The 20,556-nt window shown below is 38.3% G+C and overlaps 1 protein-coding gene across 4 annotated transcripts in view; it reads left to right on the top strand.

The window, feature by feature from the left end:
• RAPGEF4 (Rap guanine nucleotide exchange factor 4) overlaps positions 1-20,556 on the top strand; it is a 153,253-nt gene that overhangs the window by 74,170 nt on the left and 58,527 nt on the right. For 3 of the 4 annotated variants that reach the window (XM_054070025.1, XM_054070028.1, XM_054070027.1), the window contains 3 exons: positions 697-769; positions 1,873-1,937; positions 20,310-20,363. In XM_054070025.1, the coding sequence (XP_053926000.1) occupies positions 697-769; positions 1,873-1,937; positions 20,310-20,363 (192 nt within the window). The remainder of the gene's footprint in view (positions 1-696; positions 770-1,872; positions 1,938-20,309; positions 20,364-20,556) is intronic. The other variant, XM_054070026.1, reaches the window with a different exon arrangement.

The raw sequence follows: 20,556 nt of genomic DNA on the forward strand, positions 1-20,556 counted from the left end.
GTGTGTCCAAATACAGACGTTTTCTTCCCCACAGTCAGAAAATGTCAGTGCCAGCCCCAGCACTTTGTCTATGAAGCAATTTTTAGCCCATAACAACATTGCTGTGCTTGAGCACCCACCCTATTTGCCAGCCCTGGCTCCCTCTTCCCAAAGATCAAGTCGGTGCTCAAAGGAGCCCATTTTTTGTTGGCAACAGGTGTGAAAACAAAAACCGCAGACATCCTCAACAGCCTTTCGGAAAATGATCTGAGGAGTTACTTTGAACATTGGCAGCATCGTATGTAACTATGTGTCATCTCAGAAGGGAACTACTTTGAAAGTGGTAGTAGTTGATTTTCTTAATTTGTTGAGTAAAAAGAGTTACAGACACAGTCTTGGGTGGTTTTTGTGTCAGATCTCGTAATTTCAAGCAAGTTTTAAAGCAGCCTTCATGGTAAGTCACACAAGTAAATATAGAATTGGTTTATTAGAGTCCTCAAAGTCATGCCTTGAGGAAGATGGAGAAGGGAACTCTTTCAGCACAGCTTTTGATAAAAGAAAGGCAGTGTGCTGAGTCAAGAAAGCAGGCCTTGTAGTGTTAAGACATGTCTGTCTGCCTCAGATTGCCTGTGTACATGTGAAGCACAAGGCAGCAGACACACAAATAACACTTCACCCATTGAATGGATGACTGAATACGCCATTGCTGTCTTTCAGAAATATCGACAGTATATGTCTGGACTTCTCACTCCTCCTTATGGTGTTATGGAAACTGGCTCCAACAATGACAGTGAGTATGACAAAGTGGACATCAGATATTAGGAAAAAAGAGAAAGGAGAATAAAGGGGAAGGTGAAAGTCCTTTGGGTTTGGGTGTTGGAATTTAAATGTTAAATTCAATTCAGTATTATTACTGTATTAATGCTGCACGTAATAGGGAATGATTTGGAACTTGCCTAACTGCATTCTCACCTATATGAAAGTGTACACAGAGCTGTACAGAAATCTGCACTCTGAGACAGGCCTGTTGACTGAAGTGTCCTGTACGATGTCATGGAACATTTAACTGGTTATAGGTGTTACATGGGTTCCATGATCATGGCCATGAGTTCTGCTACCAAAATAAATATAACCAGCGGGCTTATTTTTTCGGTTAGGATGGGCTACACAACTTGCTTGGAAACCTAGGTCAATGCTTGGACAGACAGTCTGCAGTACACATGCTGCTGTCTGACCTTAGTTACATACATAGATAAATAAATTTGAGTATGCCTCTGCCTCATGAGAGTTTGTCAAACTGTGCAGTAGTGCTCTAGACATGAAACCAAGGGCAGCCTTTGGAACTCATCACTTCTGTAAATCAAGGTACTTCTGCTCAGTTGCCAGAGTTGCTTAGATGCCAACCAGGACAATATCTGATGATTAGCAATTGCATCTGCAAATTTTGTCCCTTATGTTAGTGTTCAATGTGTTCTGTTTTCCCCATGTGTTATGTTTTCAATGTGATCTATTTGTGAAACAGTAGTATAGCATAGCATAGAAATACCTGGTGCAAACTCAGTGTCACATTTGACTTCCACGTAGTAAAACATGGATAATGTTAAATGAAAAAATATCAATAATTCCTGTATACATACTTCAAATATTAAGTTGTGAGAAAGTAATTTGTTTAGTAAGCTGCTTATACTCTTTACACAAGTTAGCTTTTCACCTTTTTTGTGAGAGAAAACTTTTGTCTGAATAAATCTGTTTTGCTTTTAAAAAATCATAGATTAATGTGTATATTATTAAAGTACTGAACCCTCCAATTCCGTATTCTATCGATAAATATCTCTACTGTTACTTAGAAGAATGTACAGCATATATTTATTTTCTGTATTCTTTTTTTTTCAGGAATGCCAGATAAGGACAGTATGTCAAGCAGTGCTCTCTGCCAAGTTTCTAAAAATTGTAATAAGGTAAATCCCACTTTGTTTTGCCTTTGTTTTTAGATGGAAAGGGTGATGTGGTACAAGTACAGTATTTAATTGAAAAGGAGCAGGTGCAGATGTAAAGCATGTGGTTGATGCATGTGAATACAATGTACACATCCTGCTTTAGACGTATCATATAAAGGGAGAAGGAGACTTGTTCAGGATCAGCATTATTAGGAAGTGTACTCTTGCCAAAGTTTGTGTTACAATCTGGTTGTCCTGTTTTTGTCAGAAAGGCGCTGAGGGTGGAGAAGAAAAGCAGCACTGTGACAAGAATAATGCATAGCCAATGGATCATAAAATTCATAATGAAATCCAATTGAAGGCTCAACTGAGTCTTAACTGGTGCACAGACATTGTTCTGGACCTTTGCTCCGGGTGAATTTTCTCCTGTGTTCAGAGAGCAGCTTTACGTCCCAGATCCCTTTTGTAAAATAGTTATGTACCTCTAGTCTTGCCAAATGAGGACCCACATGAAGGAACTCATGAATGTTTTTATGCTGGGTTTAAAGTAATTATAAAAGTAGAAAAAAAATACTGTCAGTCATTGCTATAATGATTAATAACTTCTAGATTTTTTTATTGCAGGAGTAGAAAAGTTACAGTAATAAACAGATGCTTAGTTGCCTTCTTTCTGGACATAGGTGCTTAATTGGATGCATTTGTTTGATGTCTTTAAAAGGTTAAAGGTATTTTTGTTACATAAAAACCGTCTCTTGACAACAGTTAAAGCCAATGAATGTTTTGGCAAGTTTCCTTAATGTGAAAATAACTACTTCCACCTCTCCCTGTCTGTCTGTCCTGCTTCCTCAAGCCTACTGACCTTTCTTAATTGTGACATTCAGCCTTTATTAAATGTATACGTGTAACAGTATGCAATTCCTTTTTCTAGACTCTTATTCACTAATACCGTACCACTTCCTGACGCAGCCTTATCCTGTATGAAAATAAACATTTTTCCATGCACTAACTAATAATTCTTAGATACTTAGATAGCACCTTTCATTCTGTAAGCCTTTGGCAAGCAGCGATGAGTTAAGTCTCAGTGCTTTAATAAGATGTTGGCATTTCAGTGCTACGCTGGGCTTAAGCCAGATCAGAGATCTTGCTTGACCTCTCAATCAAAGCACTGGCTGTAGAATCCAAACTAAAAGATGTTGTTGTATTTTCTGAGGCAGAGAGAGGTAACAAATAGATGTAACAAGGTAAAACTACATGTCTTTCGTAGGAGGTGGTATCCTACCGGTAATGGGCAGTGATGCTCAGCTAAGGGGGGTATACCCTTTCAGGAGCAAAGTATTTTAGAAACTGAGCAACGTTTAGTGATTAATACTGCTGCCAATAGCTGGGCTTTTCTAGCGCAACAGGACCCTTCTGCACAAAGTAATGTTCGCCTGGGAGAAGTCAGAACTTGGCTGAGGCAGGCTCAAACTGTTCAATGACTTTTACAGGAATAAGGTCCTTTGCAAACCATATTAACTTCCTTTCCAAGCTACATATCTACACATATATAAACCAGCCATCCTTCTCCCTCCCACGCTGTCCACATTTCTGTGGAGAGAAGCTGAGAGAGTAAATATGTGACAGATGCTTGTCACCTTGTGTCATTGTGGAGGAGCTCAGACAGTCCCCTGACAAATGTGGCAGAAGAACCTACACAGCACAGAAATGTTCATGAATCCCAGTTCTGTGTTACTGCCATATGGCTGTGCTTCTCTTTAATTATGTTAAGTGAAAGGCAAGTGCGGCAGAGATAAATACACGAGTATTTTGTTTACTGGGAGCAAACTTCATTCCTTCAATTTTAAACTATGTGACTGTTACAGTGATTACACAACATGTTGATATTCGTTCTCTGCAGTCAGTTATAGGTGATCAGGGAGATACGGGGGTGGCAGAGCCGAAGTCCCAGAATTGTTGCCAGCTATTCAAAATACAAAATAACAGGTTACCATAAAACAGTCCTGTGTTTGTAGATTTTATGTATTTTGTTTATTTTATATGTGACTGTCAAAATGGCCACAGTGTCAGGGAAGGGCATTTATCCAGGAAAAGGAAAGTGTTTGCAGGACATCTTTAAACTATATTATGTTATTAGATTGCCAGAATGATGTCTGTGGGACTGTCAGCAAGTACAGCTTGGAGAGGCCGTCAGGCTACTTTTTATATCCAGAGAAAGAATTAGGGACTTTCTGAGATTCAGGAAATGTTCCTCAAAATCTTCCGTATGGTAGGAAAACTTTACATTCTTAGACAGAAGGAGATAACATAATGCCTTCAGTAGTTCTAGTCATAACGATGCATTTATTTCAGGGGGTGTCTGTTTTTATTTTCCAGGGAAGTTTATGGCTATAAATAATTTCCTTCAAATGAAATTCAACATATTCCACTCTTAAAATAGGAAATTTATGTTTTTCTCTTTTAGCCTGGGATGAGTCTGTTACAAGCACTATAATAGATGATTTTCCACATTTGCTAATTCTTTGAGTTTCATCTTCATAGCGTATTTTTTTTCCTGTCACATCTATTAGCTTTTGATGACTAATATAAGATTTTTCTTTTAATACATGCCTTGAAATTTTCTCACCATATGGAGATGTTTGGTTTTCCTAGTTCATTAAAACCTAAAAAAAATATTCTATTTGGAGAAGGCAGAAAGGAGATTTGTGATTACCAAACTAAAGTTCATTTGCATTTAGGGTTACATTATTGCACATCATTTAATGCAATATAGTGGTTAAATTGAGTGTAAAATACTGAAACAGACTGCTACTGTCCTCCATTATGTTTTGAGGAATGGAAACAAAGTCAATTTAAAGCTGTCTTACATAAGGGAAAGTAACTCAGCTATGGTCTTTTTAACTAGTCAGTCTAATATCTGTACACCAGTCTCCCTAGCTCTGGTTTTCAAAAATTCTCGTGAGGTAGAGTTGGATATAGCTGAACATGTGGGATGAATATAACCCTAAAGCCAAAATGACAAAATCAATAGTAATTTCAAATACATTTTTGGAAAAGATACAGAAGAGTACTTAGAACGCAGAGGAGGTCGGGTTCCAGCATGCACACGGAATAGGTAGTGGTTCTGTTTCCATCCATTACCAGCAGAGCTGGCAGCAGGGTTGCTTGGTGCTCCCCACTGCAAGATCCTGTTCTTACAATTTGGCCACTTTTTCACTGTTTATGCTGAATTTGCCATGCTGAGAGTGTGCTTCTGGCTGATTTTTAAATTGAAATGAATCAAACCTCTCTGACATTGAGATTGGGGGAAAATACATAGCACATACTAAATACCTTTTCCCAGTGATACCCTAGCAATCCTGTCCTTTGGACTGGGAATTCAACATCTGGGACTTGTTCTGGCATAATGAGTGCCACTTGCAAGCCCCTGCAAAATAAACTGTATGGGTAAGCCTTGAAAAATATCAGTTGAAACTGGCTGGCTGGAGGCTCATTGCAATGTGCAAGCTTGTGCACACAGGCTGTGCGCGTTGTGTGTGCAGAATTCCCACACTGCTCGTCTTTGGTCCTGGGCCACTTGGGCATTCCTGCATTGGTGATTTACAATGCGGGTTCTCTCATAATCACTCATTCCAGTTGCTAAAGCAACATTTTGATTATTATAAAGCTAGACACTACCTGAAAACCGCAGTTCTCTCCCCTGTGCTTTTATGCTCTCTACTGGTACCCAAGTAGAAAAGTAGTAAAGAAATAGCCCGTTCTTCTCTGGAGACATGAGATATATAATCATTTTAAAGAAGAGAGCATTGCAGAAATGAGTTGTAGAGACACAGGAATGAATACGGATCAGAACAGAGGACAGACCCATAGAGAGCATGAATGTTCACTCTCCTCTGGAGTGTGGTGCTGAATGCTCTTTTCTGCAGTCAGTAAATGTCTTAAACTCCTCTGCAAACTGTGAATACTGTAGCTAAGAATACTATGGATAGGAATGATCTGCAGAAACAATAGATATCTGTGATTAATAACAATTATTCTATTTATTCAGGTAATTGATAGTTAAAGTCCTAACCCAAGCTGAAGTTTTATATTGTATCCATATTGTGGTTTGCTAAAAGAACATCCACATCCTCAAGGAACTACTCAAAAAAATATTCTGCTTGAAAGGAAACCTGAAAAACTAAGTGCTCAAAAGCAGAGAATTTCAAGTATGCAGGCTGATTGAGTAGTGTTAATGAAGTCTTCTTATCCATGTTTGTTACGGTACAGACTTCAATTCTTCGTGTTTATTATGCTGCAGACTTTGATTACCAGTTCTCATATATTTTTCCTGTGGCACGCTCAATTAAAATGACATCTCACCTTATAAACCATGCTAACTTTATTTTTCTACAACTTAAGCTTTATGACATCTTCATCGAAAGAATTGATTCTGGAAGGGGGAAAGTTTCTTCATCTACTTTTTACTGAGGAAACCGTACTGAACACAGAAGATACAACCAGATTAAGCTGTGCAAATTCATGCAGTCGTTCTTGCTGCTGGGTGACAAATGGGTCTTTTTCTGAAATCTTTCTCATCCTTTGTTTTCACTATGCTGCCTTAGTTGCCTCTAGGTTTCTATTGTGTTAAAGAGTTACAGGCGCTCCCCCTAGTGCAGGAAGTAATACTCGAACAGCACGTGGATGGGCTTTGTGATGCTTACAGGCTGAAACTTACCCTGCATTACATGTTTTTCATGTAACGACTCTAAATCCTCTAGACTGGAAGGTTATTTTCTTGAAGATATTTTGTGTTGCAGAGTTCCTATAGGATGTCCTTAAATACTCCTCTGAAAGTCACCTTTTCATATGTCTTCTTCCCTGGTTACTTTGATGTGATAAAATGTAGATTCCATTTCTTTACAGAATTTTCAATAATGTTTCGGTGCTGTGCCAGTCTTTATACATTTAAGTAATTGGAGTGATTGTGAAAACATGATTTGCTATTATATCAACTCTAAATGCATTTAATAAAATTATATTGTAAAGATCTTTTGGTTGACAGTGAGAGACCAAAATATTGCAATTTTCAACATTGCCAGGCAAATGAATATTCACTTATTTCAATTTTCAAGCACTTAAATACAGTTCTGGGCAGTTGAAAGTATACTATTTGTAAAGATGACATTACAATTCACTAGATGAAGCCTTGAAGAGCTCACATAAGATACCAGTAATAATCACGTTCATTCACCATATTAGCTACTCTAGCAATAAACACAATAATTTTCCTTCTGATTTCCCTATATTTCAATTTACTTTTCCCAGATGACCAAGAAGAAAGCTTCTGTTTTAACATATTCAGTAGGTTGTCAAATGTGGAATTTGATAGAGCGTTGGCAGAATGCTAAGGGAAATGTTTCACATGCTCATGAAATTGTAAGCCTACAAGAAAGAATAAAAAGAGAGAGAGAAAGAAAGCAGGAAAGCATTCAGTGTTCCAGCAAGATTATAGATGCAATGACAAGGTGTTTGTTTGGAAGTGGTAACCTCTCCGACATTTACAGGAAAACTGTTATAACAGAACTGATTTTCTATGTGAATGCTTTATATAACTGCCCAGTGGTATGTGTGCATTAATACCAGTCTTCTCTTGGGCTCTGTGTCAGGATCAGCTCTCTATACAATGTTAGCATAGAGTTAAAAAATAATTCCCTTTTATTTTCTGTTTTTTAAATGATTGCATAAGACCATTATGTGCAAATATTTCTAAATAATGTCTTCATGCAGTCCTAACTGTACCAATTAGTTGTAGGGGCTGCTCTGATATTTTGGCACCAAGCTGCTATATATGAAAGTAATTTACTTAGATGTCTGTTCAAGTTCTTAATTTTTCTCTAAGTGGAAGCACGCAGGGCTCAATCAGTATCACAGCCTGTTACAATTTGGCTAGTGCAAAGGCTGTGCATATAGTCCCTGGCAGTGAGTCACATGGTGACAGCATATGGCAGGAGAGATAACAAAGGCAGGAGCGTGAGATGAGTCGGAGTTGGTGAAAAATACATTTTTCATATGTTAGTAATGAATACCATCATAAAAAATGTGAAGGTCTTTATATGTCATCAGAGCTCTTTAATGTAAACAAAATTGTTAATAAGTATGCAGCCTTATGTAAGTAGGCTTTGCATAAACTAAATTGTGGCAGAGCCACCAGTGAAGGGTTTGGTCCATCACTATCTCCAGCTCCAGGCATATGGAGATGATACACAGCTGTAGGCTTCCCATCCAGATGTCAGCATGAATAGTGGCGCCTCAAAGAAAAGCTTGCACCACACCATATTCTGTTACCCAGTTCATCTACTTGATAACCTCTGAAATATCTATGACCCATGATTTTGTTGTCTACCCTGAATTCTGGAGACGGTAATGGCAGTTTCTGTTGGAAACAGTTTCTTTTGCTGTATCTCATCATATAACTGAGCTCCAATCTAAACAATGCAGAACTATCCAGTGTAGTTCCAATATAAAACCTGCAGATGTGATTAAGTGATTCTTATTTGATCTGTAACTAAACAGGAATGAGTAGCATTGTGGAGAAAAGCAACAGAATCCTTGGTCTGGGTTGTTGTGTATTTACTAGTGTATGTGTCAAAATAATTTAATTTCTCTTCAATGTGTACTTGATCCAGCTCAAAGAACTCTGGTCCTTGGAGCCCTTCCATGAATTTGGAAGAAAAAATATATTCTTTCTACAATACGGAGTTTTCATTGACGTGAAAAGGCCAGCTCTAAGGTTAAATAGGACTGTCTACAATGATAGTGAGATCGGTAACAGAGGTAAAAGTTCTCTTGGTAGATGAATGAAACTTTTTGCAGGAAAGGGCAGAATTTTGCAACTTTCAGAAGCTAAAGGAATATTCGTATTTTAAAATTTATCCTCATTTTCTAGGAACATTATCAGCAGAGAATTAAATATGTGTAGATATATTTCAGTTTTAAAATATAGAGAAATTGCCACATTTATCTTGGGAGAAGATCAGTAGTGGGGAAAATAGTGAGTAGTGTCAAATAGCACCACACAGTTGAATTGTCGCAGCCTGAAGACAGAGCCTTTCTTTCCTGTCAGAGCTGCAAAACATTCCAGAAGCAGCCACTGTCCTTTGCTCAGGAATGGAAAACCAAGTTTGGAAAAGTGTGTCCACATCTTTATCCTTCTTTAAGTCTTCCATTGACTTTCTGAGTCACTGTGAAATGACCTGCAAGATCTGAAATGGGGTAGTGTGGATTTTATCATGAGGGAGGAGTGGAAACATAAAATATGGGGGAAAGAGAGACATCTCCTGTGTTACCAGCAGAACAGTCCATATGCTTGAATCAATAGTAGAGCTACGCTATATGAGTTTTTAGTTCCGTGACTTTTACTTCTGAATATTAATATGTATGATCTCCACAGTATTTGTCTGAGAATCCCTTCATGTAGTTATTGTTATTTTGATGCTCTCCACTCCTCTCCCCTTTTAAAAACTTTTTGTCAATGTTTATTGCAATTTATGTGTATCCTTGCAATCCTTGGTTGTGCTGAGTATTGTGATGCGAAGGAGGGATGCAGGCCTCTGCTACAAAGAGCTTGCAGTCGCAAAAAAAGATTAAATGACTGTCAGACTGAAAGATGCTAGTTTACTCAGAATGTTATAAGGCATGGAATTCGCAGTTGTTCATACATTTCAAATGAGTTTTCTTACAGGAGCTTATTGTCATCAGTTCTTGGTGTGGTAATCCTAAGATACACTGGCAGTGGGAGGAAGAAGTTCAGAAATCAATAGACAAATTAAAAACTAAGTGATATATATTTCTTTGTTCTTGTAATTTGGGGGAGGGGATATCTAACTTACGTTGTTGGCCTCCTTCAGATTAGTAGAGTCAGCAAGTACTCATCTCCTTCCTGAGTAGCTTTCTCCCCACAGAAGGATTACCGAGATGCTTGCAGTAGCATGGGAAAGACAGTTTGGCTGAAAAGACGTTTTCCCTTTCTGACTCCTCTTGCCTAGCTGAATGAGTGTTGCTGTCACAGGTTAGACAAATAAAATAAATAATGGGAAAATACCAGAAGTTTCTAGAAAATGCTAGAATGCTGTAAAATACTCAGTGAAGTAGATGTGGGACCTTCTGTCAACAGCAACATCACTTGTAGTTCCAGTGTTCTGGGAAAACAGCATATTGCCTTACCTGCTAGTGCTGGCAAGGGCAGTCTGATAATAAATACAGTGGAGTCGCATTTGACAATTCTTGCTCCTTGGCTGTGTCTTCTGTGTGATTCTGTCCCAACCCATAAAAAACATGCACATATGCTCCATTTATCTCTTGCAGTTGAAAGGCAGAAAGAGTGGGTAATTATACTGAAGAAAAAATATAGTCCTTTTCAAGGTTCACGTCTTCAGACAAGTCAAGCGTATACAAGCAACACATTTGGCACTTATATTTGAAACAGCAAAATGAATTTTTTTTAATCTTGTAATTATTTTCTCAAGTTTGGCAGAAAAATTGGATCAAAGATCTTAAAATCATATTCCTTCTAGTCACTCATATCATCTCTCGCAGAGCATTTTGACTGCCTGTCCTACAATGCATACTGGAAATTGGTATTCCACAAAGTCAATTATAGTTCTGAGTCAGTAAGAAGTAATCAATGTGTCTGATCTGATCATTTAGCAGCATCTCTTTTGTCTGTGTACAGATGACAGAAATTTGAGAGGTTAATAAATAGTGGGGAAAAGCTGTCCAGTGATTTTGTTCTATTTTTGTGTTACCTAGTCAAGAACCGGGAGCCTATTGTGCTGCCTTCATGCAAAGAGCACCACCACCAAAATGAGCGTTTGGTTTGTGGTGCTCATTTAGAGCCATTCTGAGTTAGAATTGCTAAGGCAAAAATGTCAGATATCTACAACAGAGCCAAAAATTTAATTGTGCTATTATCTACAGTGATAGTTAAGGAGCAAGTGCTCTTTGGGTATTTAAAGATTTATGATTTATGACTTTTCATTATTTATTCTTTTTGTAAATTTCCTTCTGGAAGAAAGCTTGGCATAAGATTGTGAACATCTTTGATCTTTGCGTGCTTTATCATCAGTGATGCAGCTGTCTTAAAATTAACGATAGCAGTTAGTGAGAAAATACAAATACGCATAGCTGAGTTGAGTAGTAGAGAAATGAAAAGAATACATAATTTAGGTTCCAAAATCAAAATTTAAAAAAAAAAAAACCTTACTTCCAATACCAGTTATTATGCTGCTTCTAATTAGGGTTACTCAGCCACAGTTGTTTTCATCTCAGGAAATGAAATTATATAAACTATTTGTATAATAACCTAAAATATGAACAGAATGGAGAAGGAGCCAGTAGCTTAACAGGGGGACATTGTGGTTGAGTCTTTGTGAACCCTGAAGTACTGCTTTGTCCATCCTCAGTCTTTAAAGTAGCTGACATCGAATGCATGAATCTGAGAGGGGCTAAAGGTGTGGTGGGGCTTGTCTGGTGGTAATGGAACAGAACTGTCAGAAACACATAAACCATTTTTCTGAGCTTAATTTTCTGCTGTTTTGGATGAAAATTAGCTTCCTGGCCAAGGCCAGCACAAGCAACAGGGCAGAGCCTGGGTGTGGGGGAGGGGATGGACCAAAGCAGTCCTGTTTGAGTCTGCTATCTGCAGCCTTAAATGTCTAACACCTGCACAAAGCGCTGCCAGATCTGTCAGCTATGGACTGAGATTCCCTCCTGCCCCAAACCTGGCATTTTGCCAGCCTACATCAGCTGGCCAAGGGACAAGAGGCAGGGCATCCTTTAGGCAAGGCATAATTCTGTCAGGCCAGCTTGCGGCTCCATTGCAATTCAGTGCTAAATCACAAACTAGTCTGTGATTTCAGACTCCTCTGTTTAAATACAAATTTATGTGATGTATTCCTGTTATTGCTGTAATATATATACAGGTACAGGCAAATAGTTGTTCCCCCTTCCTTCTTTCTCTTGAGTTGTCTTAATTGTGTTCAGAGCCAATCTAGATTAGGGGTTTTCAGCTTGTGGTCTGCAGGCTGCTGGGTTCTGGCAGCTATTCCAAATGAGTCTGGGAAATAAAACTAAGAAAAACCTATTGTCACTAGCTGCACAAGGTACCTCATCTTGACCAGCAAAACTATAGGGGTGTACAAGATAAAGGAGCCTATACCCCCCCTCCCCTTTTGCTTTGGTCAATTCAGCTCACACTCCGCTGACTATCAGTGTAAGTTGCTGCAGATTCCAGGGGAATTTTGTTGACAAAATTGTAACAATAAGGTTTCTGGCATTTCTTATACTGTAAATATGTGGTCACTGCTCCACAGCCCTGGACCTGTGTCACAGAATGGCTCTCTTGTCTTGTGGGCACACCAGTCCAAATTGGGGGAAAGAGGAGGGAGAAGAAAACCAGGAGGTTGCCTTGCTAGAGCTCCCAAATGCTAGTTAGTCTGTTTGGTTTGAACAGTGTTACAGTCTCAATGTTCTTAAAACACTGTCTTTTGTGTTTTGTCTGGCTTTTCTGTTAAGAGGTTTGAGGTAGAGAACCTGGATTGCTGCTTGGAAAGTGCTATGTGACCTTGTGAGTACAGACACGTGGCAATCTGCAATAATACCGGACTTCACAGCACCAGAAATATCTCTGGGGAGGATGCATCTTTCTGTCTGCAAATACAGTCTCCTAGACCAACTATCATGGAGAAGTTGAAGATTCCTACATTATTGAAGAAATGATGGGGTTCTTAACAGCAGTTAGCTAGGAATGCTCTATGTACATTCAGTATTTCCAGGCAAGTTGGTTTGCATTACAGTAATTAAATTTCTCTGAAACAGCAAACATTTTGACACTCCGATTTGCTTAACATAGCGGAACAGTCCATACCCTTTGTCCAGCCCACAAAGAGACACTAAGGAGTCAATGGTACCAAAGAAGATTTTGAGATTATGTTTAAAAAGGAGGTGAGTGGATGAGACAAGCCAGGGGTAGAATTTTAGCTGCACAAAGCAATATTTTAAGCAATGATGTGAAAATTAATGCAATCATCAAAGAGAAATAGGAGAAAGGGAGATAAATTACAAAATACATCAATAGATCCCTTTCCATTTCACAAGGACAGGGTTGATTCTGTGTTATCCCTAAAAGCCAGACATCACAGAATTTACACAGCTTGGGCCACATACTGAGAGAGGTAAAAAGAGGTCTTCTCTTTCAGAAACATTCTATGGTGAACTGGGTTGTGAAGAGATGTGGTTTGCTAGGGAAAATGTCAGGCAGAATAATTTTACCTTCCTATATGAAGTCTTAGGTTAATTATTGCAGTGTTCTGTGTGTGTTTGTGAATCCAATTTTTTCTCAAGTTGCAATAAATATTCATTTAGCAACAGAAGCAACTCAGAATATGTTTAGAAACATCTGCCCCTCACTATTTATCAAGGAAGATCAGCTGAAATTCAAAACAGTAAGAACAAGTGTGAAATAGGCCTGGTTTAAGTGGTATTAAGTTGGGCGGCTGTAAGCTCTGTAGGAAGTTAGGAGGAGGGAAGAAGTAAATTTACAAATATGAAATATTTACTCTTTTCCAATGCTAATTGTATTATGTTCAGGTTGTCAGGAATTAATAGTATTATTCTTTCACTATTTTCTTGGGGAATACCTACTGTTCACACAGATACATGTTAACTCAGTGTTTGCGTTATGGAATTGATGTGGAAAATACGGCCTATTAATCCATGTTGTTCAGATCTAGTAATTTGATTTCAAATGGCTTTGTATGCTTTTAATCAATACCACTACTGCCAGTAAAGTATATGAAGAAGATTGAATTAATTGATTAACTGATACAGCAGTTATGAGTTTCATTGTGGTTAGCAGAGCTGTGGGGTAGTAATGTATCCCAGTCAGGGACAGGAGCTGCCTCTTGCATCAGAAGTATTGAAGAGAAGGGTTCTACCCTAACAAGACTGCAGTCCAATTTTGAAACAAAACCACCCAACAGATAAACTGCACAGTCTGAAAGACTTGGATGAGACAGAATAGGTAGCAGGTTCAGCACATTAGCACCTTCCACTTTGACAAGCTTTTTGTAGACATCATGGGAAATAGAATTTTTAAGGAAGATAAGAAGGTTGTTTTGTGGATATTCGCCAGGAGCATAATGCTTGTCTTTTCCACTGACGCACAAATATGTAAATTAAGCTGAAGAGCTTGAATGGTTTTTATGTTTGTGACAGAAGACTTAAAGCTGTTGCAGTCAAGAAATACTTGGCTGAAAGAAGAATGTGCTTATCTTAAGATGTTTTCTGGTCTATTCGTCAGTGTGGTATTTCTTTATTTACTTTCATATGTTACAGAAACAACTATTTACCTTTCTTAGGAAATACATTCTATGTAGGTGGAAAAGATCTGTATAAATCATTAAAAATCTTCTGTGGAGTAGGGTAACAGAAGGTGTTGCACTGGGTGTTGTTAGATTATTCCTTCTCAGTTTCGTTTTTAGCAAAAAAAATATTTCTGAGAGGGATGATGGGAAGAATGAAGAGTAGATAGGGCAACTGTAATCTGATGCAGATGTGCTGCATTCCTTCACTATTTCTTCATTTCTTGTACATTCACACAATGAACTGTCCTGAACTTGGAGAAGAAGGAACATGGAATTGCCAGAAGAGACATAAAATGGGTTTAATTTAACTCTTTCCCACTTGCCTGAGGCTTTATCTTGTTGCCAACCTCCTTAGGGAATTCAGGAAGTAACCTTCAGTGCTTCTAGGTCTATCTTACTTTGATGAATTTTCTTTTCTGTATTAAAAATCATTGTAAAATGCTTAGGATGATTTTGTAGGCACTAGACTTCCAGGATTTCAGTTGCAGGTTTCAGCAGTGTTTCCAGTTGCTTGTTCTTGTCAGAGATGTAAGTAGATATTGTGCCCATTTTACAGATGAAGAGTTGAAACACTTAGAGGTGGAATGACTAGTTGGGCCCACACAATACGTAAGCCACTATCACCCAGGAGACAGCGGTGCTTTTGCCTCACTTGGGTGGCATTTTTACTACACTAAAGTCAACAGTTTTACCACTGATTTTTATAGGTTCACAGTTTCACCCCCTAATTCACACTCCATCAGATTTTGGCACCTTTATGTTTGCCATGAAATGACTTCATTTAAAATTTAACCACCTGGTCCTCACAGGGCAGTTCTGTCATCTGGATGTAATCAAAGAACAGAAGACACAAAAAACAGTCCTGTTTTTTTCTGGAGGCATGCTTCCTGGGAGACCTGAAAGTGGGAGATGTGTGCAGAAGTTACAAAGGCATTTGGAAAGAAGTGAAATAAATCCTCTAGAAGTTCATTAGTCTTTAACTTCCATGTAGTTTGCCTTTTGACTAGTTGCTGTGTACCTATAGTATGGGTAAGAGGCAAGTCTTAAAAGCCAGTAACCTCAATGCTTAATATTTATTATAACTCTTCATCTTCATCATTATAGTTTGTTTCTCAAGAAGTAAATAATTTCAGGTAAACATACTATTAAAGTCGTGGATACTAATAAATCAGGAATTCTCATGGACTTCAACTTTAACAAAAGTTATAAAAATACAGCAGCAGAGAAATTCATGACAATGTTGGCTTGAGATTCGTTATGACAGCCATAGTCACACCTTTATCAGAATATCAGGAATGCTCACAGCAGAGTTAGCATTTTCTGATGTTTTGTTCAATGCATGCAATGTAGTTATAGCAGCTGTTTCATTGTAGCAGGGAAGCAGAAAAATGACAGGAAAATAAGACATCATTAGCCATGTTCTGGGGGGGTTTGTGCACTGGTCATAGTCAATATTCTTTTTCCCTTTGACATTCACAGTGAAGTATCATTTTTGGTAATGGCTGAATGATTTTGTGTTAAAAGGACGGACATTTACAGTTTGTCAAAGAAAAAAGTGTTAATAATGCAATGTCACTTTAACTTTCTAAAATAAATTTGCTACACTGATTGTATTTGAGAATTTAAAAGGACACATTTTCCTGTTTATGCTACTAATACATGTAGATTACTAAAGAAAAGGAATTTGGGGATGTATTTTAAAATACAGCTTAGACTTCACATTGTATTACATTTGAGGAATATAGATTTTAAAATAGTCATCATTACTCTGAATATTTTGATAGTAGCCTATGTGCTGAGAGTATTCAAAGCCTTTTACAAAGGTAGAAATTATTAGTATTCCTCTCTCCAAAAAGAGGAAAATGAAACATGGTGTGATTGCGTGATTTGTGCAAGGTCATGCAGCTAATTAATTCAGATAAAAAGGATGAAACTGAGCTATCTTAACCGCTGGTCCTGAAAGTGTCTACTATTTTGCTTGGTTTAGTTAGTTTGTAGTTAATTGAATATGTGGGTATTTAAATTACGGTGCTGTAGTTTTATGAAGCTCAGATTTTTAAGATGTGTATAATTCCTGTTTCTGTGTAAGTTCCCTAATTTTGCAAACATCCTTGTGACTGTTTGAGTTTTCCTCCTTCCATACCTTGCCCTGTTTCCCACTTTTGCTGTTTACAGACGTTTCTTAAGAAAGTATGTAGTTGTCTTTTGTGAGCATGAGTGGTTTGAAGATGCTTTGACTGTCTTGGCTGGCTACAGGTCCCTTTGATACTTGCATTGTTTGGTAAAAAAAGATGAAGAGCAGAAATAAGTGCTGAAGTACAGAAATAAGAATAAGTGTGCCAAGGTTTCTTATGGACTGTGCACCCTGGGGAGGCTGGTTAGAGGTCATGACATATGTTGTTTTCTGATGACAAGCGTTGGTCAGTGTATCAGCATGTTCTACATGGGGCTACTGCAGAGATGGAGCATATGCTAACAGAGGACAGAAATTCCTACAACACTCATTACATTTCCCTTCACATTTTGACAGAAGTGCTTTTCAAAGGACCCTTTTATGAGAAGATGAGAAGCAGGCCAGCTGCTTCTCTAATGTTTTCTAGCAAGCTGCATTCAGTAAGTTTATTGTTTTACCTATAGCATCCTAGCAGGGGTTGGTGCAGTCTTTCTCTGAAGATGGAAACAGAACCAATGGAGTTGACTTTAGTCTGCTTTCCACCTGGAAATTCACTCCCACAGCTGCGATACTGTATGCTCAGCATTATTCCTGCTTATGGTTATTCTGTAGTTCTGGAAATACTGTTTTGTATTGGAAGAAGAATCATCTCTAGAAAAGCTCTTAATTGTTGGATGCCTTTGGTCTGAAGTAGCTCACATAGATGACATATTACAAAAAGAAAGGCAACTTTTTGAAAGTAAGTATATGGATTTACAGATGAACAATAAGAACCGACAGGGGAGTGTGTGGGAAGGCTGTGGGGACTTTTGCTAATTGCCAGTTGTATCTTACTGACTGGCTATGATTTCACCAATATTGTGGGAGCAGTCTGTATGTTTAATTTCCTCCTATGTGAATGAGGTAGGGCACTGGTAGCTCTTTGAGACATGTATACATGGATATTCAAGTATGTCAGTCATAAATAGCAGTCATCAGAAGTCGTTTGGAACCAGTGAGAGCTAAAGATGCTCTGCTTCCTGAAATGCACTTAGGAGGATCAAATGTAACACCCGTTGAGTCAGTTAGGGACTTTCCAGTGATTTCAGTGGGATTTGGTTTAGCCTTAAATCACTAACAGCAATGAATACTGAGGATGTTAAACAAACAGACCTCTTAGTGATGCTGCTGTTGCTACTTCCACCACCTCTTGACTTGTGTGGCTTTTGTCTTTTGTTTCTTCTGGATCCCCTGCTAGCCAGTAGGAAAATGGATGACACTTGCAATTCCTCTCAGCACCCCAGTTGGAAATGAAGGGTTCAACAGCAGTGCACAGGTTTATCTGATCACCCTGGTAACCTCACATGCCATGATTAACTCCAGTAAATACAGAAACTTGTTCTCTGTTCAGAGATGAGCTACACTGAGGTCATGGGAAAAACATGATTCATTGGTTTTTGTTTTATTTCTTCTTAGTTCTTTGCAATACGCATTTCCTACATTAACATTTGAGAGTAGTAAGTTAGGTACCCTCCATCAGTTGATTTTGTAGATGCGAATTGCTGTAGATCCAAAGCATTCATTCAGATGTAAAGACTCCCAAGAAACCTCCCTTTACAGCTATTTAACAAGGGAAATAGAAAAATGTATTTTTATAAGCGATCTTCTTGGATTTTATTTAGCTGATTCAAATAACTTGACAAATATAGACCTCATGTTAGGTCTCTATTATTGTTGCATTGTATTATTTATTTGTTTACATATGGCTTGCTCAATGATGTAAGCACAGAAATAAAGGCAGCTCTTGCCCTGTAGTTTGTAATCTAAGGGCTATTTCTCTAGAGATTAAATGTGTGCGTAAAATTATACACGTGAATAGTGCTATTTAAATCTATGGTATTGCTCTCATGCATAAATATTTGAATCTTCAAAGGAATGGAGGCTAAAATTGTTACTTTCTCTGCTTCACCTCAATTTAAATAGGGAGGATTGTGATTTGCTTCATGAAGGTTTTATTTGAATGGACCAAATGTGAATCCATAAATTTACAGTTTGTCAATCCTAATGCTGAAAACGATTTTATGACAGTGTCTTATGAACATTTTCTGTTTCCCCCTACCAACACTGGAAGCTTTCCCATCTCTAAGCTCCTGGCCTATATGCACCCTCTTCCCTACAGGAGGGATCAGCAGATCATAGTAAACAGTCAGTGTCCACATTAGTTGGAAAAGGGCATGTAGTAGCTAAAGCTCAAGATGGTACTGCTATTTTCCTTATCTCGTGCTGATAGAAAGCTTAGAGCAGATACACTTGTCACTACTATAGCCAGGGGATGAGGAGTAGTTGGTAAACTATTCTAATTGTCTTGCATATTTGTGTTCTTCACCTGATAACTTTCCCCATATTCAGAAGTCCTGAAAAGTGTGATCATCGAAGTAACTGCAGTCATACATCTCTGTGCAATGTGTATGTACTTTATTCACCTTAATTCTTCAAGGATACTAGAATGTGTTAAGAAGGTAATTAAACAGTCAGCTCACTCTCTGCTGTTTTATAGGGAGAGCTACTTATTTTTTTCTAAGTGCTTTCTAAGCATACCTTAATGGGAGATCCAAGATTGTAAAGTCTTACATTTCTTGGACTTCAGCCAAGTTGTGACTATTATCCTAAGGTATGATCCCTTACAGAATCCATTTTTTGTGATGGGAAATTATTGCAGGAACACTGTCTCTCGTATTGACTGATTGATGTTACATTTCTCTGCCTTTGAAGCATGACTTACCTTTCTATACTAAACTCAGTTCAAGCCCTGTGGTTCCATTTGTTGCATTTCATCTCATCACTAGTGCAGCCAGCGTTCGCTGCAGTAGCTTTGAAGGGGTGTAGCTTTGGGGGTAACTCTTTGCTGAGCATGTCTTTTGGATGGAAACAATGTCGTTCCTGAGTAGGAGTGATTGCTTTGCTTTCTCGAGTCCAGGCTTGCTGCTCTGGAGGTTATATTATTGCTCCTCTCTTTAAGCCCCACCTTGTGGTTGAACTAATTTTAGACATGTAAACTTGTCCTCATAAATTGCACAGTGCCACACCGTGAAACTAAAAGGTACTTCAGGAAACAATCTAGTCCATCCCTCAGCCACATACACAATTCACTGTAGCGGTGTCACTCCTGACAGATATCTTACATATCCTCCCAAGCCTCCGAAGATGGAGGAACCACGCGTCCCTGGCAATCTGTGCCAGTATGCGCTGTCCTCACTGCTAGGAAAGCTTCACCAATGTCTGAACCTTTCTCTGACCTGAACCTTTCTTTCAGTAATTGAAACTTTTTATTTCCTGATCTCTCCATGGTAGACTAGATGACTTTCTTCTTCTCTTCAAAGGCCTTTTAAATCTGACGGCTTTTTTATCACACTTCTGCTAAGACTTATCTTTTCCTTAGCTGAACAATTTTGAAAATTTATGCTATGTTTTCTAATTGTTCTTGTTGCTCTCCTCTAAACGTTTGCGTTGTTTACCATATACAGGTGCCTCTGTTAACATTATCTTATCTTTACTGTTATTTGGCCATTGCACACTTCATTAGTAGTTAGATAGTTTAACGTGCATTTATTTATTATTCTTCACATGTCATGTCACTGTGTTCATGTGCTGAGCATTAAGAGCCAAGTTTGTCTTTAGGATGTCTTCAGAGATCTTTTTTTCTACTCATGTTCCCTATGCAGAGCTTGGACTTGCACATCATTCTTTGTTTTTACAGCTTCTTTGTTCAGTTTTTAATTTTAGCCTTTTATTTTACTGCTCAACATTTAAAATTGTATTTCATTTCATTTTATTTTTCAGACACCTCTTATTGAACCTCACATCCCACATCGTCCTACTAAAACCATTACACAGGTAATAGGACATAGGTGTGCTGTAGAGCCAGGCAGCCAGACATATGGAAATACCTCCTATTTCCAACACTGTAATGCCTATCAGCTGAATTGATGCTTTCTGTTAGATGTGATAAGTATGTGAGACTTAAAATCCCAAATATGTTCTACGTTGCTCTGCAAAAGTAAGCATCTGTGCAAGGCCTTATAATTTA

The sequence above is a fragment of the Cuculus canorus genome, chromosome 6, assembly GCF_017976375.1.
Source record: "Cuculus canorus isolate bCucCan1 chromosome 6, bCucCan1.pri, whole genome shotgun sequence".
Classification (NCBI taxonomy): Eukaryota; Metazoa; Chordata; class Aves; order Cuculiformes; family Cuculidae; genus Cuculus; species Cuculus canorus.